We start from the raw sequence: 27,754 nt of genomic DNA on the forward strand, positions 1-27,754 counted from the left end.
ATTTTATAATCCAAGGCATATTTCTAATTCTGGATGAAATCTTACTTATATACTGGTCAATGTGTCAGGGGTAAATTTTTCAGTTCGTTGGAAAATGCTGAAAAAGCAGATATCAGCCTGTGCCTTTCCTCCTCCACCCCCAATCAGTTACATAGTGGTGTTGCTTTAGTGGGGAACAAGTCCAGGATTAGGAGCCAGTTTCTTTGGAGACATTTAAAACCCCAGGTTTTTAGAGCAGACCTGGGAATGAATAAAATCAATGAGAGCTGTGTATGAAGAAGGTGAGGGACTGAGCAGGATTATTCAGTGTGGCTGCTCACAAAGAGATATCAGTTCTTCCCTTTCAACAGAGCTCACTTTTCTATGAAGCATCCTGCCCAGTTAGCAGGGAATTCAGCTCTGACCCTCCCCAGAGTTGCACAGGAGAGAATTCCCAGCTTAGTTCTCTGCTTGTATATTTTTGCTTAAAATGTTGATGGTTGATGGCTTCCCGGTTTTCCTTAAATAAGATATTTAGATACTAAAGTAAAAAATCATTCTTATGTTTTAACATTTGCAGTATTTCATGTAGGACTTAATATTTGTAAGTATCTATCACATTTTAATGAATCCATTTAGTAATGTTTATTCCATTGAGATAATCTGGTAAACAGTTGAATAAGGAAGTAGCTATATAGTCTGGTAAAGTAGGCAATAGTACAGGTAAAACAAAACCTCAACCCCCCATTATTTCTTTGTGTTTGATCTGTTAAAATCTCTGCCTCTCCCAGAGAACCCAATTCGTGTACTCTTACAGCTGGTGGACGAGTAGGACACAGCAAATGGAGACTCCTGGCTCTGTTTCTGGCTTTGCAGTATTTTCCTTGGCATTTTGGGCTCATCACATTCATTCTCTCATCCTTTATTTCTCCTCTTGTTGAAAAGCGATGATAATTTCTGTGGTGGTGTTGCTTAGAAGCACACTGAGCTCCTCAGAGAAAGATGCTTTCAGAGCATCAGAATAATTCAGCACCCCCTTCTGAGAGGCACTAAAAATCACGTGCAAAGGCTAGCTGGGAATGGGTAGCTGCCAATCCACAGAGTATCTTGCAGCCAAAATGGACACAAGCAGGTGGGCACAAACAAGATACGAGACCCCTATGGGAAACCAGAATAGAACCGCAGCCTAGAACCCTTTTGTTCTACACTGCACTGCTCAGTGTCTAAGCCAGTTAGGAATTTTAAAGGATCCAGTGGAGTTGGGAATGAAGTAGCTACCAGCTCTCCAGGCTGGGTCTGTTTGCTATAGGCTTTGGCTCTCTGGACTTTTCTTTCATAGTACTTACTTGTATTTCATTGTAAGTAGTTATTTAATTTGACTTTTTCCAATTACATGCTAAATTCTGGGAGGTTAGCCTCTAGCACAGTATCTGGTACGTCAGATGCTACTAAAGATTTATTGAATGGATGGATGGGTAAATGGGTAAATAAATGAGTGAAAGAATGAAGCTTCTTCCCTCTGCATGAAACTTAGCATCACACTATCCTAGAGCCACCATCCTCATGATCCTTTGATCTAAGAGTGTTACATGCCATTTTCCTTCCCCAAGTCCTTTGTACCTTCAGATCTACCAGCCCAACTCAGTCTTTTTAATACCAGATACTCTTCTGGGACTGAGGGCCTTATGTCTTCCTGTACATGGACACAAGGAGTTACTCAGGGTGTCCAGTTGCCAGTGTGGGTGACAGTGAAGGTGCAGAGAACTTTGGCAGTACTCCCTGGACCAGAGTTGTTAATCTGTACTATTCTATGCTCTGATTCCTCCCAGGCCCAGATAATAAGAGGATGGCCAGGAATGTCTTGAAGTATGAAAAGTTCTTGGCAGAGCACCCCAATCAGGCAGTAGCTGAGACTGTCATCCAGAGGCCCAATGTACCCCACCTGCAGACCAGAGACACCTACGAGGGGTTATGCCAGACCCTGGGTTCCCAGGTAGGATTCCTTGGGAAGAGAAAGGGCAGACAGGCTTGGCTAGAGAGAGAGAAGATAGAATTTGGACAATGTAAGGGGGAAGAGCCGATACATTAAAAAAATAAAGCTCACTTGGGCATCAGAGTGGCCACATTCTGAATCTCCAGCATTCCAGGCTTAAGGCCCTAATTCCCCTAAATTACCTTCCAGTCCTACACGCTTCTCTTATGCTGATTCCAGGCTTTCCTTCCAGCCCACTCTCTACCAGATCCCTAGCCTCTACTGCTCCTATGAGACCAATTCCAGCCCCTACCTGCTGCTTCAGCCTGTCCGGAAGGAGGTCATTCACCTGGAGCCCTATGTTGTTCTCTACCATGACTTTGTCAGTGACTTGGAGGCTCAGAAAATTAGAGGGCTTGCAGAACCGTGGGTGAGTGCCTCCAAAGCCTGCCAAGAACTTCCCTTTGTGTCTCACATGCCTGGAGTTGAGGAATGTGAGACCAGGCAGCCTGAAGAACTAGACACCTCAGCAGCCCAGGAGCTCAGAATGCCAAACTAATCAATCACAACAGTGGTTGCTTCTGGAAGGAGGGGTTTGGTTGGGAAAGGGTGCAGAGGATTTCTGGAGTGTTGAAAATGTCCTCCCAGTGTCGTTAGGGATGTGGAGGGAGTCTATGCATTTGTTATAACTCAGCAAATACTATACTTGAGATCTGTGCATATCACTGTATGTACACTTAACTTAGAAACTGAAAAGGAACCCCCCTAAAATGTCAGTCATTCCATATGATAGGTGGACGAGGGGGAAATGATAGGAGCAAGGAGTGAGAGCATTGTATTCATTTACAGAACTACAGAGTAGAAAGATTATCTAGTTAACTTCCATCATTTTGTTAGAGGAAACTGAGGCCCAGACAGGGAGAGAGCCTTAGGGTCACACTAGAGCCGGCACTGGAATTTAGGGGTACATTGATTGCTGCTGTTAGTGTACCTTCTGGTATCAGTGAACTTAGGCTGTTAGGTTCAGTAACAAGCAGACCCCAAATCACAAGGATGACAGTAAAGGTTTCTTGCTCACTTTCCCTGTCTGTCTCAGGCTGGCTACAGCTCTGCCCCACACTGTTCTCACTGTGGGACCCAGCCTGACAGAGCAGAGTGTGGGTCCCATGGGAGAGGAAGAAGACAAAGAGGGCAAACTAGTCTTAAAGTGTCTGCTAGGAAAGGCCAGACATTACTTCTGTCCGTGTTCCATTGATTAAGGCGAGGTGTGCTGGCACCGCTGTCAACAGGGATAATGTATCAGATTCTCCCACAGGGGAGGCACTGCCAGTTGTGGCGCCAAACTTGATGTCAATGGGGAGGGGATGTTGAATCCATCCCCAGGAAGTATGGCAAATATTTAGAAAAATAACACAGTCAACCTCATCAGTAATAAGCATATTGCCCCTTTACAAATGGCACATTAAGAATTAATGTGTGCAGAATTACAGAATTACATATGTCATCATGCCCTTACTGGTGCACTGTTCGTCCAGGCAGCCATTTAGTCCTTCATCACCAGAGCTGAGCCTGTGGTATGCCAGACACTGTACTGGGCACTGGGCTTTCACAGAGATGAAGTACTGGCCCTTTCCCACTGGGAGCCTACTGCTGAAGGAAAGGGCAGATACTTGCAATGCACTGGGATAGGTACTGCAGTAGGGCGCCCTACGCTGGCAGCATAAACAAGCGAACCTTCCTCTGAGGGAAAGGCAGTGGGTAAAGAGCAGATGGGAGGAGAGGAAGAAACAGCTTCCCTGTGGATGTATAATTTGTCGGAGCAGTGAGGTGGCAGAGGGCATTTCAGGAAGACAGAGCAATATGAGCAAGGACCTGATGTGCACTGTACTCAGAGAACAGGGTGAGGAGAAGCTCAGTAGCTGAAGTGTGCCAGGGATGGGTGGGAGGTGGGAGGGGGTGAGGCTACTCAGTGAGACACCACCGCAAAGGGCTGTAAATACCATGCTGGGAGTTGGGATGTTGTCCTGCAGGCAGGGGAGAGCTCTCTGGCAGTTTTAAACAGGAGATTGGCTTGATCAGATCTTCAGATTTTAAGGGAGATCCTGACAGCAGACCTAGATTGGAGGGAGAAGAGTGGCAATAATCATTTCATCCGAAAAGTCCCTTCAGTGAAGTCTAGAATCTTTGTACAGAAAAATTTTGAGAAAATTAAGCTCCACTGGTGAATTGGAATGATTGTAACAAGTCAGGAGCTTCTGTTGCCATGGTAACAGGACAGACAGCCCACCCAGAGATGTTCGCTTAATCCTTCATGGCCACGTCATCCATCCAGTATGCACAGGCCTCTCTGCACTCCCTTCTCCCAGAAGCATCCCACAGAGGATGCTGGTTCTGTCTGGTCTTTGGCTTGGCCAGGAATCAGCCCGGCTCATGCGGTGGTGCCTGCCCCTGGGAACAGAGCACGATACCTCCGTGGCTTGTGTCCAGTTTATCTGCTGCCTACAGATGGTCCCTGTTCCGAATGCTCTCTGGTCTCTTCTCCCTCTATCCATATCCTACTCATCTTTGAAGACAGTGGGATCCACACGCCTCCCTTGGCCCCCCACCTCATTTTCATTGGTTCTTTCAGTAGGAATAGTTTTCTCAGAGCACTTTTTGGGGCCACAAACAGTAACTTCTCCCTTCTCTGAACTCAAATCAAAGCCTTTGTCACCAGTTGTTTGGTACCTAATTTCTTCATTTATTCTGCCATTCACATGTTGTCTGCTGTGAAGAACAGCTTCATGGGTTAGCATCCTGTCTCCCCAACTGGGCTGAGAGTAACTGCCAAGATGTGTTGCTCATATGCCTCATTTTACAGCTGGGGAGATGGGTCCAAGGAAGGGAAGAGGTTTTTCCAAGGTTGTCTACCTGGTTTAGCAGCAGGAGCAGTAATATTAGAAAAGCCTCCAGGAAGGGAAAGGGTGTCTGTCTTGTGTAGTTCATCGCCCTGTCCTCTGCTTTAACTGCGTGTGAAGTGCCAGAACTGGGTCTTTAAGCCCAGAACTCTAGTTCATTCGTTCACTTGTTCATTTCTCCAATATTGAGCACCTGCTCCCTTCCAGGCCTTCTGTGGATCCTGGGGATATAGCAGTGACAGAAGACCCAGTCCTTGCCCTCATGGGGCTGACGTTCTGATGATAGGTGCACAAGTAGGCACATCCTTATGTAAATAAACAATATTTCTCTTTCTGTCCCTGATCCAGTGCAATTGAACCACTTCTTATTTAATTTTTGCAATTAGAAGCCACTTCATTTAAAAGTAATTTAAAATTATATCCAGACATTCAGAACAAAAATACAGATACTCAGTTAAATTAATGATTTCAAACCTGTAGGGTGGTTTCTTCCCCCCACAATCAAGGCAGTTGCAGCAAAACAGATTTTTATTCTCTGTAAAGAAGGGCTTTTGTCAGAATTCATCAGAGGAGTGGACTGCCTCTGAGGATGGAGTTTCCTGTCACTGGAGGTGTTTGTTTAATTGACAAACAGTAAGTGCTTACCATAGGCCAGGCCCTGTGCCACTGGGCTACAAAGATGAATGAGAAATAGCTCATGCTCTTACAGAACCCGCCGTCTTGCAGGGGTTCAAATATCACTTTACTTCCATTCAACAAGAGTTTATTTAGTGCTGTCTACCAGACATGATGCTAACAGTTATTTTCAACCCTGAGATTTTTTGGGTCACTTATTATTTTTATTTTTAAGACGGACCGCTATCACTAAATTAGTAGCATGTGCTCAATCTCTAGGGAGGAAATGGCGGTTGTTAGGTTTGTGTATAAGAGAGGGGCATGTCTATGGGAATGACAGAGCCCTGCCCTTCACATTGTAACCACGTGGACTTTCTCTTACATCCTTTGTGTCAGCTTCAGAGATCTGTGGTGGCATCAGGTGAAAAGCAGTTGCCAGTGGAGTACCGCATCAGCAAAAGGTAAGAGGGGTCTGGGTCCTTTCTTGGCAAGGACTCCATTCATACCTGCTGGCCACTCTCAGGCCCATGGCGCAGCTGACCGAAGGTGCCATCAGAGATGCCACTGGGGAACCCATGGTTCACGTTTTTATCTGCACATTCTTGTTGAGAGGGAGAAATTTCCACTCCCCTCACCCAAGGGCCTTTCCCAGGTTGTGATACAGTCTGAGGACTTAGCTGAGGCCATTAGGGAAAGGCTTGTTGAAGCTCTTGTGCCCTAAACCATAAGTGTGTGGTTGTGCTTTCTCAGAACTGCTTATCCAGAGAATATGGTCCCATCCCCACTTGGAATTTGACTTTGTAAGATTCCATTCCCACCTCCTGAGTCATATTCAAAGCATGACTTGCCAACATTCAGGCAAGAAAGATGACCAGAATCTCTGGATCTGATGGCTTCTCCAGAGGGGCAGATTTGGCTACGAGAGCCCAGCTCTGTCCTCTCCCCTCGAGCCAGGCCATCCCACTGCAGCCCTTGATTTGTGCTGTGAGGACAGGACTGATGACACAGCAAAAGAACGCGTCTCCACGGGCAGGGCCGTGGGAGACAGTGACACAGGCAGCCTTGGGGAGAGGCCAGACCTCCAGATGGGTGGATGGTTTTTGTTGTCTGGGACGTGAGGTGAGTAATGAAAGCTTTGAGTCAGAATCTTTCGGCTTAATTTACTGGGCTGGTACATTTAGAGACCTTTCACATTAGAAATTGCTCTCTAATCCCTGGAAGGTCCATATGACCTCAGCTTCATTGCTTTTCTATCTTTCTGACATTGTAGTGTCAAAGAGAAAATCCAACCTTCTGTTTAGATTTATTGTTTTTAGGAGGGTAGGTGGTACTCTGTTTATTTTTCAGGTTAAAAACCTAAGATGCTCATTGCCTCCTATTTCTTCCCTCCCATCACTCCACACCCTTTGAATTTTGGTTCTGTCCTCACAACTTCACTGGAACTGGTCGCTTGAAGGTCACCTGTGAGCTCCTAATCGCCAAATCATTTTCCTGCCCATGGATCCACACAGACCAGCTTTCCCACCGTGGTGTCCTCCGCTTTCTGCAACATATCCTGAAGCAACTTATCTAGCCTCATCTCCTATTACCTCCTTCTTAGACCAGATGCTTTCACATTTGTACATACATTGTATTGTCACACTCCATGTCTGTACTTATGCTGGAACCCCCTATGTCTTCTTTATTGAAATTTTATGCACCCTTCAAAATTTGGCCTCCATGTCACCCTCTTACCTCAGTGCCCCATTCAGAATCAGTGCTTCCTCTATGCTCCCCAGCACTTTACCTGAAAAAGTTTTTCTTATTTTTTATTCTACCTTGGTTTGTACTCAAGTTATATTCCTGTGTCTTCTCTCTTGAGCTCTTTGAATGCAAAACCTTGTCCTGGGTATCTTTGTAAACCTGAGAGCACGTAGCATAGCACTTTGCATGCATGCTATTCATGAGTGTGAACAAATTAATCCATCATTTAAAAAGCCAGGAAATGATCCTCCCATAGCCTGCTGAGGCTCTTCCCTTCCGAGCCCTCATGGCTTCCAGAGGAGGCTCATGTTTTTGCTTGAGAAATGCACCCTCACCTCCCAGGGACCTGCATTCTGATTCTAAATCCTCTAGAACCTCAATAAGGCATTCAGGAAAAGGGGCTGGACCTTGCTTTTTGGCCTTTGACCTATTCCAGTTTGTCTTGGAATACCATGGAAGAACAGAGATTTTTCTGTGTTTTACAGCAATCACAAATACATAGGTTACAAAGCATCTTCATAAGCATCGTCTCCTGCAGTCTTCACAAGTCTGAAGTAGATCGCCATTTTATAGGTGAACACACTGAATCTTAGAGGTTAAAGGTTAAGTGCCTGATGTCGGGTCACACAGAGAATCAGGGACTGGTTTTACTAGTCTGAATCCAAAGCTTTTTCCATTGCACCCAGCTCCCTCTGTTGAGATGTCTATAAAACACAGTGGTTTTAAAGGTAGGCTTTTTGTCATTCCTCTTTCTATCCCAGTGCCTGGTGCTGTGCACCTTCACCCTGTAGCCTCAGCACCTAGCCCAGGGCCTGGCATACAGTAGGCTTCAAAGACTGTTGAGTGAATGAATATGTGGATGTTGAGACAGAGGATAAAACGGGCTGGGTGGCCTTACCATGAGTGAGGAGGTAATTAGGCATTCGTGTTTATCTCTCTGTCCTCCTTCCTTTCTCCCTCCTTCTTTCCCCCCTTCCTCACTTCCCTCCTTCCTTCCTTCCTTCCTTCCTTCCTTCCTTCCTTCCTTCCTTCCTTCCTTCCTTCCTTCCTTCCTTCCTTCCTTCCTTCCTTCTGGCAATTGACATAAGTCATTCATTCACAGATAGTTAATCATTTCTGGCATTCAAATCATTGATGCTCCAATCTGTGGTGTTTTAGTGCCTGGCTGAAGGACACCGTTGACCCAATGCTGGTGACCCTTGACCATCGCATTGCTGCCCTCACAGGCCTTGATGTCCAGCCTCCCTATGCAGAGTATCTCCAGGTGGTGAACTATGGAATCGGTGGGCACTATGAGCCTCACTTTGACCACGCTACGGTAACTATCAGGTCAATGACCAATCTCCTGGGGCAGGAAACCAGGTTATTATTTATGTCTCCAAGGCAGAATTCTTACAGGACTCTCAGGGATGAATGCCAAGTAAAATCTTAGAACAAAAGTTTTTGTTCCAGGAAAATCTGAAAGTCTTGGCTTTAAGCTGATTGCGGCTGACTTTTTCTTTTGTGCCACCATCCTTCTCTCCAGACTTTGCTGGTGAAGAGAAGAATGTGGCCTCTTGGGAGTCTTCTGTCCTGCTTCACTCAGGGACTTCCCAGTGAAAATTTTCCTTCTTGCAGTCACTGTCCTTTCTTCATGATCTCAGCTGCCCACCTTTGCTGATCAGGCACTCAGCAAATTATTTTTGAGGATTAAAAGATCTGCCCCAAATTGGTCTATAGATTCAACCCAATCTTTATCAAAGTTACAGGAGACTTATTTATAGAAATTAATAAGCTGATACTAAAATGGTAATAGAAATGCAAAGGACCTAGGACAGCCAAAACAATTTTGAAAAAAGAACAAAGTTAGAAGACATACACTGCCTGATTTCAAAATGTAATTTAGAGTTACAGTAATCAAGGCTGTGTGGTACTGGTGTAAGGATAGACAAATAGGTCAATAGAACAGAACAAAAAGTCTAGAAATAAAACCACACATTTATGGTCAGTTGTTTTTTGACCAAGATGCCAAAGAAAGTCACTGTGGAAAAGACAGTCTTTTCAGCAAATGCTGCTGGAACAATTGGATATCTATCTGCAAAATAATAACAATAATAGAAACTTTAGATCCTTACCTCACACTATATACAGAATTAAGTCTAAATGGATCACAAACCTCAATGTGAAAATATGCAGAACTATCAAACTTATAGAAGAAAACAGAGAGAAAATCTTTGTGACCACAGGTTAGGCAAAGGTTTCTTAGAAAGGATACCAAAACATGATCCATAAAAGAAAATAAAAGTGATAAATTGGACCTCACCAAAATTAAAATAATTTGCTTTTCAAAAACACAATTAGAAAATGAAAAGACAAGCCACCAACTAGGAGAAAAAATTTGTAAATCATGTATCTGATAAAGGACTTATATCTAAAATATACAAAGAACTCATAACTCAGTATTATAAGACAAACAAGACAATTTTTTAATGGTCATTTGAATTAATCTTGATTGGTTAATAATAAAATAGATTATTTAATTTGGCACTTTGCCAAAGAAGGTAAACGAATCGCTAATAAGCATATAAAAAGATCTTCAACATCATGAGGGAAATGAAAATTAAAACTTAAAATGAGATAGCACTGCACTTCCATTAGAATGGCTAAAATAAAAAAGATCATATCTGGTGTCGAGGAGGATATGGAGGACTGGAACTTTCATACACTGCTGATGGGAACGCAGAATGGTACAGACACATTGAAAAATAGCTTAGCAGTTTCTAAAAAGTTAAATATACACCTACATATGATCCAGCCATTTAATTCCTAGATATTTTACCCAAAAGAAAAGGAAATATATGTCCATACAAAGATTAGTACAAGAATGTTTATAGCAGATTTATTGGTAATATCCAAGAAAGAGAAGCAACTCAAATGCTCACCAACAGGTGAATGGATAAGCAAATTTTTCTATATTCATACAATGGACTAGTACTCGATAGTAAAAAGGAATGAACTACTGATACATCCAACAACACAGATGAACCTTAAAAACACTATGCTAAGCGAAAGAAGCCAGTCACACAAGACTACATGTTTTATGGTTCTATTTGCAGGACATTTCTAGAAAAGGCAAAACTAGAGAGCCAGAAAGCACATCAGTGGTTGCCTGGGGCAGGGGGTGGGACAGGGCTTGACTGCAAATGGACATGAGGGAACTTTTTCAGTGGATGCAAGCGTTCTAAAATTGGATGGTGGGAATGGTTACACAATTGTTAAAATTTACTAAATCTCATTGAAAAATACTCTCATAGTGAGGGAATTTTATGGTATATAAATTGTATCTCAATTACACTGTTCTAACCTAATCTAACCAAAGAGTGTGTGTCTTCAGAAAACAACTGGGAACTCCAGTCATATGACTTGGTGTTCCTACAGAAACATCTGTAATAGTTTATATGTTAGTTTCTTTATTTCACCAAGAACCTGAAGGTACAATCAACTACTCATAGAGTACTTTCACTGCTGATAAGCAATTCTGTTTGATTACAGTTCACTCCTATGAGCAGCTAATAAATTGGTAAAAGAGCAAAAAGTATACTGAGTACCTGCCAGCACAGATGGGCACATACTCAACTAGGTGTAGCTCAATGCTAGACCCCATCTGTGACACCATTTTTCTCCTTCCTGTGTTATGATGGCTGCTACTCTGGTATCATCTGCATAAAATAACAACATTCTATGTTTGTTTCAGTCTCCAACCAGCCCACTGTACAGAATGAAGTCTGGGAACCGAGTTGCAACATTTATGATCTACGTGAGTCTTGCTTTGGAGGGACCAAGGCTGCTTAATTAATGCCCACTTATATTGCTTTTATTTTATGGTTTAAAAAGCAATGTTAGGTATTGATTTCATCTGATACAGCACAAAAATCTCCAGGACTTCTGTGAATTTCAGGCAGCATTTATGTTAGCACTATAGGAAATATAAAGAAATACAAGTCAGAGTTCCTGCCTGCAAAGAGTTTACAGTGTGTGGATGGAAATACGGCCTTGTCGTGGGCAGAGATCAGGATGGGAAGTGGGGTTACATTGAAGGCCAAGAGATCCTGGGACCTGATCAACACAGAACAAGGATGTAGAGCCCCTGAGGTCCCATAGACTGCGTCGTCTGAAAAGACAGGACCTGTAGAGGAGCTTGTGGAGCTGTGGTGGGAAAAAGGGAAGAGAAACGAGGCAGCTACAATTACAAGAGGGAAAAGTAGAGATGCCTACAGAGGAAACCAGAGTTCCATGTGCACTCTCTCATGTGTGGTGAACATTCTCTTCCTTATCTCCCCATAAAATCTTCAGTACAATCTACATCACAGCCCTGTAACAAATAAATCAGCCTCTCCTTATTTCGGAACTGATCCTACAGGACTCAGTCTTTATGATCTCACCTGTTCCTCTCCCTTCAGATCATGTGGGTTTACCTCACTCTCCATGGATAAGTCATGATTTCAGTCATCTGCCACTTAAATTCTAAGAGGTGTGTCACTGTAAGTGAAGAGATAAACATGCTCTGTAAGGGCTGTGCATAACACCAGAAGATGAAGTCCTGGTTTCAGGCTTATTAGAGTAGCAGACGCCCCACGCTGGCATCCCCTCTTTTCTTTTTTTTTTTTTTGAGAGGGCATCTCTCATATTTATTGATCAAATGGTTGTTAACAACAATCCCCCCTCTTTTCTTAGTGCTGTATCTGGTCTCCACGGTGCAGCCAAGAAAGGAGAGAGACTGGCATGCTATAGTCTGTAAGATGGGCAATTCCAATGTGTTTCTTCATGTGGCTCAGTTTTATACTTCCTGCAGAACTGAAAGGCTGCCACTTCCAATGGTGTCTGGCCTCTTGTGGTCATTCTGAATGTTCTGCTCAGGCACAGAGGGATAGCTGACGTCAGAGTCTCCAGGCAGGAGGCATGTCTTGGATCTGCAGCTGGTTGCGTCTCTGGTTGATGACTCAGGCTGGGGGAGGTCACAGGCAGTTAAGGATATTGATATCAACCAAAGAATAGGACATTTAAGGGCCAGTATTTCTCTGGTCACTCGCCTAATATCTCCGACGTTTGGTTCCCTGGTAATGGAGGCCCAGTTACTATGTTAAGTGTAGCATGGATGCAAGAGCCCAGCAGTTTTAAATGGCAAATGCAAGTGTGTGGAATGGGATGTGCTTTGGGTTTGCAGTTACTTGGCCTAATTCTGGTGCTGCCACTTAATATGTGGCCTCAGCACAAATCACATCAATTCTTTGAGCTTGTTTTCCTGTCCTGTACCTCCTTACAGGGTTGTCCTGAGGATCTGATGAGATACTATAAAGGGATATCACTCTGTAAAGTTTCATGCAGTATGTTTCTATTGTATCCCACAAACCAAATATAGGACCCCACAAAGGGGCATTGGCTTCGTGGGACCTAGGGAGCATTAGGTTTTGCCCAGTTCTTCCATCTTCAGGTTGGGATAAAAACCAGCATACACATTTCTAAAGACAAGCTTTAAGGTTTGTGGAGGACATACAAGTAATCTTATGGGGAGAAAATAATCTTTGAGATGTACAGACTGTTGACTGGAAATCAAGTCAGTGATTTTCTGCTCAATCTGGACATAAAATCAGTCCCAGTACAAAACAGTGGAAGGTTTGCAGAAGGAAGATTTCCTCCCCACCACCCCCGCCCCACTTATCTCAGTCTGACTCCCGAGCTTCATAGCATGCAGATCAGATTCTCTTTTAGGTTTATTGAATGAGCCATCCCTTCCCACTGTACTGTGAAACCGCAGGAAAAGGAGTGCAGGAAAGTCCAGGTTCCCCGCTGTATCTTGTTTACAACCATCGTGGTTGACAACAGGGGTTAGAACAGAATCATCCAGTTTGTTTGTTACTTCAATACAAAGGAGCAAATTATTGCTTTCAGTGCCCTTCCCAAAGATCTCCTGGGAGGGCCACGAAATGCTTAAAATCACCACTGCCATTTCCAGGTTCTGAATCACCACTAAGCAGAATGCCTCGCTTATAATGACAGTGCTCAATAAATGTCAACTATTAATACATAAATTACAACAGTGCTTTTTTCTCTGGATGGCAAGATGATAAATAGTATTATTTTTAAGTATTTTCCTGTATTTTAAAAAAATGTTAATGAATTTCTTTGACAACCAGAAAAAAGTCTTCATACTGAGAGAACACATCCATTATTCTCCAATGTACCAGTGGTGAAACTCCTCAGCTGAGGGTGCTGGAGAGGGGCGGAGTGATCTGGGAAGCACACCAAAGATGCAGTCAATAGTTCATATGATGCCCAACTCTCAAAACTAATCTTTGTGGTATAAACAGTGCTCTGCAAGCCACAGGTCATGATCCATTAGTGGAATGTGAAAGAAATTTAGTGGATTTAGTTAGCATTTAAGAAACCTGAGCTGGAATAGAATAAAGTAAAATGGAAAATAACAAAGAGTATCTCATGTAGAAAGAATATATATATATCTTATGAAATTTTATTTCAGGGGTATGTGTGTCTTGGGTTGTGATATATAAACTGTACCTCTTCCTGAAGGTCTCAGAGTTTGAACCTACTGTAGCCCTCAATGAGGATGTTAGCTAGAAGGACAAAGAAAGGGGGAATTTCTAAATGTTATCCTCCCATGGCCCTGCAGGCACACACCGCTGCCATTGAGTAGGGCCCCTTAATTAACTGGGTGATTGTCTTTCAATAAGTATTTCTCCCAGAATTGAAATAGGGGACCACAGGGAGAATGTATGCAAAAATGACACTAAATGTCAAGTAGGGCAGTCAGAGGCTATTTCAACTTTGGCTCTTCCTCCGGCCTTGCAGCTGAGCTCCGTGGAAGCTGGAGGAGCCACAGCCTTCATCTATGCCAACTTCAGCATGCCTGTGGTCAAGGTGAGTGACAGTCTGTTCCCAACAGATGGTGACCAGAAGAGTGCGGAACTAGCACCCTGAGTCCATGTTGTCTGTGCTTGCAAGCTTATTCCTGGGGCAAGGGTAAAAAGAGTTCTTTCCCTGATTCCCAGAATTGATGACTACATGCTACCTGTGCCTCTGTTTTTTATTTACCCTTAACCTGCAAGTAGATGATTACATGTTTGCCTTCCCTACTGCAGCAGAGCTCCTCAAAGGTAAGAACTCTGTATTAGTGACTTTAGGCTCCCCTAGAGCAACCAGTCCCCTCAGTGTTCAGTAGACACAGAGGGCTGGAAGCACTGAGGGTGCAGAGGAAAGTGCAGGGCTCGTCCTCCAGGGGCTCGCAGAGAAGTTAACAGGCAGGAACACGGATTGCAGGAAGATCTGTGAAGTAAAGGCCAGGTGATGAGAGGCTTCATTTCTCCCAAATTTGAGCTCAGTTAGATTCCCTGGCAGCCCTTCCCAGTACCTAGCTGAGGAATGAATGAAAGCAAGTGAGTCCGTGCCCATAAAGCAGGCAGCACCATGCTGGGCCCAGCCTGAGTGATCAATCCATAAATGCAGGATACACCTGCGAGCACTCTGGGTGGGGCCCTTCTAGGCACCGGGATACAGAGGCCATCAGCACAGCTCGGAAAGCTCTCCATTTCCTTGGGCTTCGTCTACTTTTGATGGCCAGCGTCAAACCAAGTCTATAGCATTGTACTGGGGGTAAAAGCTGTAAAGGGGGTGGGGAGAACATTTAGGATTTGGAGTCAGAACACCTGGGTTTTGCATCCTGAGTTTGTTCCTTCGTAGTTGCACTTTTAAAGACCCTCAGCCTCAACTCTCTTGTGGGCAACGTGGGGAGTCTATTAATGCCTGCTTCCTGGGGGTCCCTCTAGTAAGTGCCTAAGGAAGGGCAAGTGTTGGAATAAATTAAGTTCTTAGTTGTATGAGAAGTATTTTATTCCATCTTGTGGTTTCTCTTGGGGGATTCTCTTCAGGGACCCAATGACACTCCGGGGTCACCTTTGTCCTAGCACTTGCCACACTGTCTTGTCCGGGTCTGTTTTTATGTCTGTCTCTCCCACAAGACCGTGAGCTCCTGAGAGCAGAATTGGACATGATTTGTCTCTGCCTCCTCGGGGCCTGGAGCAGAGCAGGTCCTCAATAACTGGCATATGCCTGAAGGAATGAGTGAATGGCAACTTCGCCATTTTATGCATGCCCTGCCCCCAGTCTGCATGCACATTTTCCTGTTTAATGACATGCTTGCGTTTGTCCTTAGTCCTGTGCTTCCAACGGACTGAATTCTGGGCTGGCCCTCCCCGGGGCGGGCCTCTCGTTTCCAGAACGCAGCTCTGTTTTGGTGGAACCTGCACAGGAGTGGTGAAGGCGATGGTGACACACTTCACGCTGGCTGTCCTGTCCTGGTCGGAGATAAGTGGGGTAAGGCCTGCCTTTCAGGGCATCAGAATGGGGTGAGTGGTTTAGAGTGGAGTAAAATAGGGGGTGGTTGGAAAAGAGCATAGCTCTTACATTCCAAAGCTTCATTACAGTGCCACATCGCCATCAGATTCTGGGTGAGTTACCCCAGCAGACTGGGAACCCATAAAGGGCAGCAGGTGCACAGAAAAGTCCACTGGCCTGGCCAGACCAGCTTTGATTCCTGAGGACAGCTGAGGAGGAAAATGGTGCTATGACCCAGCCCTCATCCCAAGGAGAGAACCATCAGGCTGTCCCTTCTACCATTTAGTGCCTCCCTGTGAGGAGACGGTTAAACCCTGAAGAGATACACAGTGGGCATGTTGTCATATATGTGTCCTTGAGTACTTAGTTCTAAAGAAGCAGAAGAGGGACTCTCAGGCTGAGATGGACCTTGCCAGGGGAAGCTACCCCTTTTCCTCCTCACTCCAGAATGGCACCATGGGGAAGGTGGGCTTTTAGGAGCCACAGGAATGAAGGGTGAGTGACCTTAGTACCCACAGGACTGAAAATCTGTCTGTAGTAGACAGGACCTCTCAGGGACTTTTTCCAGAGGACACTGTCCTCTTGGCTAATTATCTGGGCTGGGAGCACCATCTTGTAGTCCAGGGCGGGGGGCCAGGTGTGGCGAGGGAGTCGCCTGGGGCGCAGAATTTCGGAGGCCCTCACCTGGTCCCTGAGCGAGCCCTGCTGCCGCCTGCTCCGCTGAGCCTGCTCTTCTTCCTCCCCATCCTGCCCAGTGGCCAACAAGTGGATACACGAGTATGGGCAAGAATTCCGCAGACCCTGCAGCCCAAGCCCCGAAGACTAAAATGTTGGCAGAGGGGAGCCCGTGGATCCGTGGCTTTCCAGAGAAGCCAGAAGCCAAAAGCCAGAGTAAGAGAGGAGAGAGGGGAGCACCCTGCTGGAGGACGGCCTCCTCGGCATTGCCTGTTCCTTGCAAATAGGAGACAGGAAGTGGTCTTTACCAGGGAACACCTGAGAATTTACATTATTTCTCCTCAAGCTGTGAGTCAGAGTGGAATGCACCGACCACACAAAAGAGGGGGCGGGAAGTTTTCAGGAGAGAGAAGTATCTGGGCTCAGACACTTTATTGGGAACTGGACATAACAGTCGCCAAGGTTTGCTCAGTGTGGCTGTTGTCACTTTGAGCCTTGTGCAGAAGTGGCAATGACACCTGCAGGAGGGGGCGACCCAGCTCCCATGGCTCTTTGCCCTTCTCCCCACCGACTTCTGCTCAAGACTGAGCAGAGTGCGTCTCCGTAATGGGAGGGGACCTCAGATGATGTTGTTTTTTAGCAGAAGGTAACTTTCTTTTTTTTTTATGTGATGATTTTTTAATACAGCCATTAAAAATGTTTACAAATAATTTTGCACAACTGAGAATATTCTTACCTTATAACATTGAGTGAAAAATATAGAGTATAATATTTTATTTATGCTTTAATCACAGTTTGGCTCACCTCCCACCACTCTCCTCTCACTACATTCCAGACCCATGACATTCTTTCTATTCCTCAGACACGTGAATTCTGTTCCACAAAAGCACCCTGCTCACCACCGTCACCACTGTTCCCACTTTCCTGGCCTCTGCCCTCTCTGCTCCTTCCAACCTTCCCCATTCTGAGCTCTTCGCGTTATCCTGATCTCGGTTCAGTGTCACTTCAGAGAGGCCTTCCTTGACCACCCAAACTTCCAGCCATTTTCTTGCACATTTACTGACTTTATTTTCTTCACAACACGATTCTCAAATTGAAATGACTTTATTCATTTACTTAATCGTGGTCAATTAACTTCCCTGCGGGTGGGCGCTTGAAGACCCTACTGTACTTTGTAAATGCCTCTATTCTTGCCCCCACCCACACTGAATTTCAATATGTTTATTTGCCTGGCTGCCCACACTAGACTCTGCACTCCTTCCTCTTGGTGGAAGAGGTCTGATTTGAATAAGTAGGGATTCAGCAAATATTTTTGGCTAAGTGATTAGAAGGCATCCTTTGAGTTGTGCTTTGGAGGACAGATAGAATTTTTATAGGCAGTCCAGTGAGCATTTCCCAGCAGAAGGACTAGCATGAGCTAAGGCTGTGTTAACGAGTGGCTGTAATATTTGAGCACTTGTGTAGAGAGAACATTCCAGGCGTCTTGGCCCACGGCCCTCAACAGGGGCTTGTGTCTTGCTCACAAAGAAGCCACACAACTAGTTAAAGGACCTAGTGGTGAGATGCTACGCTGCCTCCACCCCTTCCTGCACCACGCACTTCAGGACTTCTGCTTCCCAGAGATCTGCGGGCCCCCAGGGAAAGGGTTCTGATGTGCCGATCCCAGCTTCTTCTAGAGACTCCGTGAGCACCGAGTCACATTCCCTGTATTTCTACTGAGTGTGGCAGGATTCTGGAGATCCTCTTACTAAAGTACTGTCATGGAGGGGAAGAAAAATAAAATTCCCTCTACCCTTCTGTGTTGTTAGCTGAGACAGCTGTAATAAAAGACAGATTAACAAGAGAAAAACAGTCTCTTAACATGCATACCTTGTGTACATGGTAGACAAGGAAAAATTAGTGACAACCCGGGTGGCTTAGAATTCAGGATTAAATGCTACTAATAGGGAATGGGGAGGGGGAGGTAGGCCTGTGAAGGGAGACTTTTAGGAAAGATGGATGGGCCCTGAAAAGAATAGATAGGAGGTGTGTTTGTTTGACAAAGTCTGTCTGGGTGTGGCATGTATTTCTAGTCTCCTCTCCTGTAAGAAGAGTCAATCTTTCCTGGTTGGTGAAACTCCCAGGGAGGGGGTTTATGACAGTTGAGTCCCTTTTGGACAATCTGTGTTTAGGCAGATAAGGGGAGTTCGGAGGAAGCCTCTCCCTGCATTTGCTTTTTTTCAAGGGCCTACAACTCAAAGTAATCAATATGCCAGAGCAGTCTATTTGGGAGTGGCATGCTCTGCTACCCTTCTGTCACATATGACCTTCCTCCTTCAGCTCCAGAGCTGTGGGCCTGAGACAGAAAGCTACTGTCTGTAGGTGGCACTGTTCCCCTCTCTTCATGGAGTCCAGCCTTCTTGGAAGTACAGGGTCAGTCTCAGCTAATAACAGCAACAGTGACCTCGGTCACTTTGCCATGTGATGGGCACTGTTCTAAGGGCTCACAGGTATCAGGGATTTACGCTCATCCCAGTCCCAGTCCTTTGATGTCCAGACAGTATCATGCTCCTTGTACAGATACTGAGGCAGAGGGAGCGAGTTAGGTAATCTGCCAGGCTGGCTCCAAACCTTCCACTCTGAACGCCTGCTTTCCCAGTGTCTGACATGTGCGGTTATCAAACATCTTGACCAGGCAGCTGAGACCCAAGAACTGTCTGGCTGCAAAAGCTTACTGAGTGTTCCCCAGGGGCAGGTGCTGTGGGGGTGCTGAGAGGGCAGGATGCAGCCCTGGGAGCTGATGAGACCAGTCCGCCGAGTTAAATGTCAGCTAAGCACAATATGAACATGTTGCATGAAATAAGAAATGAATTATTGCACGCTGCAGTCAGGAGCTGGAGGGGTTCTTGCGTCCTGAGGCAGTTGGGAGAGCCTGTTTGTTTATTCAAACTGCCAAGGTGCTGACTCAGGGCCAGGCCCTGGGTTCCAGGAACGTTAACGAGAGGAGAATTAGATGCTGAACCTGCCCAGATCATCAGATCATCACCACAGTGTGGCCACAGGTGGAAACACAGCTCTGGGCGGCTCCTCAGAGGCTCATGGGAAGGAGAGACTGACCAAGTCCTGAAAATGGTGAGGATGTGGAGGGGCTCAGTAGCGAGGGGCGGGGCTGGGCAAATGGAGAGTGCCTGTCCCAAGAGCTAGGAATAGTGCCACTTCACATTTGGCCAGTATGTTAGTTTTCAGAACACCTCAGCTGTCCTTTCTCTGAACCTTCTCTGTGGGGGAGCATTAGGGGTGGAGGGAAGGAGAGCGGCCATCGTGGAGAGACAATCTAGAATGGTTCGGAGCTTGACTGGGGTTACACAGTAGAGGGTGGCCTGAGGCCTAGTCTTCTGTCTCCCTCACCAGTGCCCTTTCTACTCTGTGGTTTCCAAAGCTCTGTCCCTCTGTTGCACCACAACTGGACAAAGGAAAGGCCTTATTCTTTGATATTTGTACCAGCCTCCATGCCCTCATGAATAGTCCTGCTGGAAAGTGATGTGGCTTTGGGGCCCTGATAGTGCTTTGTACGTAGGTAACTAATTTTAAATAGGCCTGACTGTGGCTTGGGGCTTCCTTATAAATGCTTCTTTCTTGCCCTGTTCTTCAACATTTTGTGCATAAAGTGAAGGTTCCTGTGGCCAGGATTCTCACCTGGCCTGGGTTGGCTAGCTCACTACACAGGTGTGGGCAATACATTGTTACCGACTCTGTATAAAGAGCTCCACCCAGGGCTCTGGGCGACACAGTGGCTCTGCTGCAGGAGAGCAGAGACGAGACTGGAGAGGTGGCAACGCTGAGGACAGAGACTGAGATGGCTGCAGGGACAGAGAGGCCCAGAGGCAGAGACTGGCTTGCTGCATGCAGACTTGCTCTGAGTGGATGGGATTCTAGTGATTGACCTGCCACTGTGGGAGTAAATTTGGGTATAAAGCCTTTCACCCCAAGAATGTTCTGCTGTCATTCCTTGGGCTCATTGAATCCATGGTGAACTTGTCCAGGGCTGAAGCCCATTGGCAAGAAACTTCTTCTAACAGCTCCTGGCACTGCAGAAAATGCCACTTGCCAGCCTCACTCCAGGTAATACTCTTTAAGTTCGTGACTATTATCAGTTTCTCCAGTACCCACATACTGACCTTTTACCATGGGCCAGGCGCTGTGCTAGCAATCAGGCACACTTGTCTCCTCTGGTCCTCACAATGAGATGGGTACTATTATTCCCATTTTATAGGTGAGGGAAACTGAGGCAGAAAACATGTCATATGCCTGAGGTTATGTAGTTAGAGCAGGGTTTGAATCCAGTTGTCTCCAAAGACCTTTCTTCGCCCCCTGCTGTCTCCATCATGTGTTATTTTGCTGTGGTTGCTTTGCTCCCGTTGGCAGTGATACTTGTAGAGCAGACACTGCTTGAGAGGAATCACCGAGCTTTTCCCAGGTGTTGAAAAGGTCTCTCCTTTGTGCCTCTAATGCCTAATGGCTAAGAGCCCTGTCAGATGTAGGTGGCTGTTGAATACATGAAAGAATCACCTCAGTTCCACAGATGTACGGTGAACACCATGTGACCAGCCCCATGCCAGGTGTTCCATGAGAATCCAAGAAAATGAGAAGCCCTGCTCCCTGCCCTTAAGGCAAAATCAGCACAAGCAACCTAGGAATAGAGAATTGAGTGCAGTCAGATGGAAAGCTGTGTGGTGCTCATGCTAAGGATCCTGGGCGCTGGAGAAGGGGAAAAACGTGTGGGTTGAGTGGGCTGAGAGACTTCCATGTTGGGGTCCCAGAAACACAATGGAGTGAGAATGTGGCCTGTGGGGTCAAGAAGCAGCTGCCACCTCACTTATCCCCCTTTCACACACAAGGGGTGCAGAGAGAGCTGTATGGAAGGAGGCAGTGAGAGGAGTTGGTTCTGGGGGGCCCTTGTCCAGCAATGCCAAGGGGCAGCCAGGACAAACTGTCCTTTCATGGAACCATTCAAAGAGTCACTGTCTGGGGGCCTTGGCTGGCTAAGTGAGAGAAGCCAAAGGAGAGTGGGTGGGGTGGGGAGAGGGGGCTGTGCCTGCAGACTGGGGTACACTCAGCAAAACTGTGAAGTCCACTGAGGCCTGGGGAGAAGACAAACATCTGTGTTAGCTGCCAGCCATTTGATCTCTCTTATCTTGCAACTCTTAACCCTTCTGACAAGGGAGGAAAGGAGGCCCAAAGAAAAGACCTCCTCAGTTAGAAGCACAGTCCAGATCTGGGGCTAAGAGGCCTCCCCCAATCTGCTGCTTCCAACTCCTTCTCTCTGGACTTTTCTCTCCTCACCTGGGGATTCCCCCAATTTTCTCCCCCTAAGGAAGGAGAGCCTGCCTCTTTCCCTTTTTCCTCTCTGCCCCGTTCCTCTTTGAGGCCCTCTCTTGGTCACATGACTTGGTCACATGACCCTTCGCATCACGTGCTTGATAGGCCTGCTCCTGCTCAGGTCTGAGTGACAGAGGGTCCCTCTGTCTCTGCTAGGGGCATATTTGCATTTGAAATGGGCAGCCCCGGGCTAAATAAAAGATTATCTCAAAGAAATTAGGTGCTAAGGTGACAGTCTTTATGGCTAAGGGTTTAAGGGCATGGCTCAGATGGAGCCCCACAGAAACAAACTACTGTCTGTCTGAAGTTTGCCCCATTTTCAGATGGAGATAACTAAAATAATGGCCGTTATGCCTCCTGTTCATCTGTTTATGTTCATCTGCTTATTACCTTGTGGGATCAGAGGGCAGCATTTATTTTTCCTGGCCCAGAAAGGTCAAGTGACTTGTCCACAGCATATCCATGTCAGGGCCAAGACTAGAAGGCAGATTTCCTGGCTCAGAGACCCATGCCCTTTCCAAAGCTCTGTAGGTGGTTCTTGGAGCAGAAGCACAGTGGGAAAATGATGGTACCAATCCTTGATGGTGTTTTCATTGGCACAGATTTCGTGTATGGTCTGTCATTCATTCATTCAACTAAGCATTACTGATGTTGCCTCTGAACCTGGCCCTTTGCTGGGGCTGGAGACCCTGGGATGATTGAGTACCGGATGATTGACTGATTGTCTGTGAAGAGCTTCTGAAAGGAAAATGCACATGATGATAATACTAGTGGAAAGAGGATATGCAACAGTTTATAAAACTCCAGAAGCATCACTACATGTCTGGTGTGGTGGACTCCTGTGACATTTGATTTGGTCCTTGAAGGACAAGAAGGTTCATGTGGGTGTGTTTGGGGATGTGGAGCTTATTTCCCTCACAGGTGTATACTGAGTACTTAGCTTAATATTTCTCAAACTCAAAAAATCCATACCCTTTTCTTTTGATAAATTAAAATTTTTCTTTAGTCTTGAAAGTTCAGGTACATCACCAAAGGAGAAAATATTTTGTCTAACTTTATGTTCTGTAATCTGTTTCAGAAAAAAATTTTTTTTCCCCTCTACTATATACAAAATTGTATTAATATTTTTTTGAAAATGACAGTTGGTCCCCTAGGGGGCGCCACCACCCAAGAAACTCCCACGATGCTGTTCAGGTTCAAGGGCTCTCGAATCTGTATTTTTTACCCTCCTGTAATAAAAAAGGAAGTAGGAATTGTCTCAGGACTCACCTGGAGGAGCCAGGCTATCTATTCTGCTGCTTCGGTTCAGGGGAGCCCTGAGCCCTCCAGTACCTGGGGCTAGAGAAAACCTTCCTCCCTTGCAGCTCCCTGTGTTTCGCTGGCGTGGGGACGAGGCAGGCCAAGCCTTCAGTGCTGGGCCAACCAGCATCAGCCCACATGCCTGACTCCAAAGCTCTCTGAGGGGGCTCTGCCCAGGGCCACCCCACTCCCTCTCTTCCTCGACATCTAACTGTCTTGGAATGCAAAAATTAGAGAAACACAATGAGATACCATGACACACTTACTAGGATGGCTATTTTTAAAAAAGAAAAAAGAAAGGGAAAACAAATATCAAGAGGATGTGGAGAAATTGGAATGCTCATGCACTGCTGGTGGGAAAGTAAAATGGTGCAGCCACTGTGGAAAATGATTTGACGGTTCCTCAAAAAGTTTAATGCAGCACCACCATATGATTCAGTAATTCCTCTTCTATATATATATCCAAAAGAATTAAAAGCAGGGACTTAAACAGATATTTGTACACCAATGAGCAGCATTGTTCACAATAGCTTAAAGGTGGAAACAACCCAAGTGGACAAACAAAACATGGCATATACATGCAATGGACTACTATTTAGCCATAAAGAAGAGTGAAAGTTTGATATAGGCTACAACATGAATGGACTTTGAAAACATTATGCTAAGTGAAATAAGCTGTTTATAAATGGACTCACACAGTTCAAACCCATGTTATTCAAGGGTCAACTGTAGTTTTCAGTGTACAGGTCTTTCACCTCCTTGGCTAAATTCCTAGGTGTTTTATTCTTTTTGATGCAATTGTAAATGAGATTATTAATTTCTCTGGTAGTTTGTTGTTAAGTATAGAAACCCAACAGATTTTCAAAACAGTATGGTATTGGCATGACAGACACATCAATCACTGGAACAGGACAAAGAACAGAAATAAACCCATGCATATGTGGTCAATTAATTTACAACAAAGGAGACAAGAATATACTATGGGGAAAGGACAGTCTCTTTAAAAATGGTGTTGGAAAACTGGACAATCACATGCAAGAGAATGAAGCTAGACTACTATTTTATACCCTACACAAAATATAACTCAAATGGATTAAAGACTTGAATGTAAGACCTAAAACCATAAAACTCCTAGAAGAAAACAGGTAGTAAGCTCCTTGACTTTGGTCTTGGCTTCATTTTTCAGATATAAAAATAACTGAAAAAATGATCTGAAAAAACCCCTCAAAGGCAAAAATAAAAATAAAGAAGTGAAACTATATCAAACAAAAATCTGCACAGCAAACTATCAACAAAATGAAAAGGCACCCTAACAAACGGAAGAAAATCTTTGCAAATTATATATCTGATAATGGGTCAACATCCAAAATATATAAAGAACTCTTAACATTCAATAGCAAAAAAAAAAAAAGCCAATTTAAAAATGGGCAAAGGATATGAATAGACAGTTTTCCAAACAAGACATACAGATGCCAACAGGCGTATGAAAAGGTATTGAACATCATTAATCATCAGGAAAAGGCTAATCAAAAGCGCAATGAGATATCACCTCACACATGTTAGAGTAGCTGTTATAAAAAGACAAGAAATAACAAGTGTTGGTGAGGATGTGGAGAAAAGGCAACCCTTTTTATACTATTGGTGGGAATGTAAATTGGTGCACCCATTATGGAAAGCAGTATGGAAGTTCCTCAAAACATTAAAAATATGCTATCATATAATCCAGAAATTCTGTTTCTGTGTACTTATTCAAAGACAATGAAAACACTAGTTGGAAAAGATACATGCACCCCAGTGTTCGCTGTAGCATTGTTACAACAGCCAAGATAGGGAAACAACCTAAGTGTCCATCAGTGGACAAATGGGTAAAGAAGATGTGGTAGAATATTACTCAGCCATAAAAAGATTGGAATCTTGCCCTATGTGACAACATGGATGGACCTTGAGGATATTATGTTCAGTGAATTAAGTCAGAGAAAGATAAATAACAAATGATCTGTTGTATGTGGAATCTAAAACAAAACAAGCAGAACAAAAACAGACACAGAACAGAATGGTGGTTACCAGGGGGAGGGGCGGGGGCAGGGAAACAGATGAAGGTGATCAAGAGGTACTAAGTTCCAGTTATAAAATAAATAAGTTATGGGGATGTAATGTACAGCATGATGACTATAGTCAATAATTTTGTAGTACATATTTGAAAGTTGTCAAGAGAGTAAATCTAAAAGGTTATCACAAGACAAAAATTTTTTTGTAACTTTGGTGACAGATGGTAACTGGATTTATTGTGATCATTTCACAGTGTATACAAATGTTGCATGTATACATTATATAGTTCACCTGAAACTAACATAATGCTATATGTCAATTACACCTCAAAAAAAAGTATTGGTACAGATAGTAATAGCATGTGATTGCAGTTAATGCCATGGAATCATACACTGACAAATGATCAAAATGATAAATACCATGTTATGTATATTTTTTCACAATTGTAAAAAAGAAAACCTGTTAAAAGAGAAGGATGTTCCCAGGCCAGAGGGTTTACAGCAGAGGGCAGCACTCAGGCCCCAAGTACACACCAAGTTCAACTAACTGTCCTGCTTGAGAGGGGAACCCAATGGACCTCCCATCTAATCGTTTTTGCACTGGTTTCCCCTCCCTTTGGGATTCCTAATCGGGATGAATTCATCTCTTCTCAGCACCATGGTATTTACTGCTTTTCACCTTGAGCACTGCAGAAACACATTTCTATACTTTATATACTTAGGTCTCACTTAACCTTCATGACACCTTGTGAATTATCAAGCCATTTTTTGGATAAGAAACCTCGAGTTCCAAAAGAATGCTACCCAGCTAGTGAGTGGCTGAACTGAGCTTGGAGCGAGCCTCCCATCACCAGGCCCCTGCCTCACCCGTCGTCTTTCCTGCTATGGTTTGGGAGTGATGAGACATGCACTGGTCTGGGAGTCGGGGGGCCTGGGTGCTCATCCAGACTGTGCTGCTGTGTCACTGTGGACAAATCATTTTCCTTATCAGAGCTTTCATTTCCTCATCTGTAGGTTGGCATGGCCAATCCATCTGCCCTACCTACTCCACAGAGGAGTTGTGAAGTTTCTGTCAATGTACTTTATTCATGGCATATACTGTACTGCGTCAGTTATTCTGAGCTTGCTCAGTCATCAACATGTGGCGTCATCATGGATCGTCGGGAAAATGCTTTCTCCCGCATCACACAGTTAACTACTCAGCTAACTATTCCCTCTATCCACCTGTAAGAGGCCAGCCACTTAGCTAGTCTCAAGCTCCAAGGTTTCACCTGGCTACAGGCTGGAGTTTTCTAGCAAACTTGTGGGAGAGGAAGCCAGCTCTAGGAATAAGGGAGCCCCTTGAGTTTACATAACTTTCTGAGCCTTGGACCCAGACTGAGCATGTGTTGACTCTGGCTGCTGATGGGGTGGCCAGCTGGGGCAGAAGAGTTGGCTCGAAGTTTACAAGCAAAACACTGTTCCTGCAGGGAGGCATGGGGCTGCCCTTTGCTTTCTCTGCTCCGGTTGCAGGCTTTCTTCTTGCTTTTCTCCTGTTAAAGTCTTCCCTTTTTAACTCCCTACCCCAGTTCTGATGACAGGTCCTTGAATCCCACTCATGGGTCCTTGGCCCTTCGCTGCCCAAATCAGTTTCTGTCTTGTTCATTCCACCTCCAAAATGCTGAGCTTTCCCCTTCTCTTACCCCTGTGGCCGCTCTCCTCGGTTGAGTATGCCTTTGCCTTTGCCCTGGCCTCCCACAGCTGCCCCTTCCTCATCTCCCTGCCTGGAGGATGGTGCCTGCCCATCCATCTCCACAACGTGCCCCCATCCATCTGCCCCCAACTCCCCGTTTGTGCCACTCAAGGCCTGTCTGGCCTGCCTCCTGCTGCCTCTCCTGTCACAGCCTCTACTCCAGCCATACTAATCACACCAGTTCTCAGACCGACTTTTCAGACTCCTGGCTTGCATATGCTATCTTCTCTACTGCTATTTATTTCCATTCCTTCTCCACTTCTACCTTGTGATGATGCTTCAAAGCTCAACAAAGGCTGCCTCTTTTGCAAAACCCTCCCTGACCTGTTTCAGAAGAGGGTGAGTTGTCCCTTCTCCCCTTTGTGCAATGCGGTCAGTTTCTGTAACAGCCTCTCTAGACTGTGGGCTCATTTGAAAGGCCTCATTATTTATTTATCTGTCTCCAAAGTACATTGACACAGATTAGGTGCTCAGGTTTGCTTAAACAGCAAACAAATGCTTCTAACAGCAGGTTTAGAAGAAGGTAACAACAAGAAGGCATGCCCAGTTCCCCTCATGCCTTTGTCTGAATCCTCTCAATCTCAAAACCTTACTACCACCATTAGGTTTGCATCTACTCCCCAATTTGCCTCCCCTTCCTCTTTTGGAAGGACACAAACATGCTCCTGCTGGTTCTACAGCAGTCCTTCCTACAAGGGCTCCAGGGTCCCCTTTACTCCCTTTTGGAGTTCAGTCCTGATCTGTAGGCTTCACAGGGACATTGTTCTGGCTAGCACATAGTGCGCTCATTAGAGCTATTTTGTGTGAATGTGCAAGTGGCTCCTTTCCTGCCGGGGCGGAGTGGAGTGCTCAGTGAACAAAGCAACTGCTACCTCCTAGCTGGGCTATGGGTACATCTTGTCACATCTCTGAGCTTCAGTTTCCTTGCCTTTAAGTTGGGGATAATAATGTCTATATCCACGAGGGCAAAGGAAAAGGGAGATGTAAGTGACAAGCACTAGGTGTAAGCTGAGCACAAAGCTCAATGAATATTTCATTCATTTTTAGT

General features: G+C 45.1%; 1 protein-coding gene across 4 annotated transcripts in view; it reads left to right on the forward strand.

The window, feature by feature from the left end:
* The window catches only part of P4HA3 (prolyl 4-hydroxylase subunit alpha 3), a 35,579-nt gene extending 18,991 nt beyond the window's left edge, over positions 1 to 16,588 (forward strand). The window contains exons 6-14 of one of the 4 annotated variants that reach the window (XM_036929785.2): positions 1,809 to 1,972; positions 2,205 to 2,381; positions 5,860 to 5,924; positions 8,365 to 8,524; positions 10,940 to 11,002; positions 14,053 to 14,121; positions 14,313 to 14,357; positions 15,477 to 15,573; positions 16,350 to 16,586. In XM_036929785.2, coding sequence (XP_036785680.2) covers positions 1,809 to 1,972; positions 2,205 to 2,381; positions 5,860 to 5,924; positions 8,365 to 8,524; positions 10,940 to 11,002; positions 14,053 to 14,121; positions 14,313 to 14,357; positions 15,477 to 15,573; positions 16,350 to 16,420 — 911 coding nt within the window. In that variant the 3' untranslated portion in view covers positions 16,421 to 16,586. Of the gene's footprint in view, positions 1 to 1,808; positions 1,973 to 2,204; positions 2,382 to 5,859; positions 5,925 to 8,364; positions 8,525 to 10,939; positions 11,003 to 14,052; positions 14,122 to 14,312; positions 14,358 to 15,412; positions 15,574 to 16,349 lie in introns of all 4 variants that reach the window. The other 3 variants (XR_008999214.1, XM_036929787.2, XM_057507223.1) reach the window with 3 other exon arrangements.
* Positions 16,589 to 27,754: the final 11,166 nt, after the last annotated feature.

This window comes from Manis pentadactyla, chromosome 9 (genome assembly GCF_030020395.1).
Source record: "Manis pentadactyla isolate mManPen7 chromosome 9, mManPen7.hap1, whole genome shotgun sequence".
NCBI lineage: Eukaryota > Metazoa > Chordata > Mammalia > Pholidota > Manidae > Manis > Manis pentadactyla.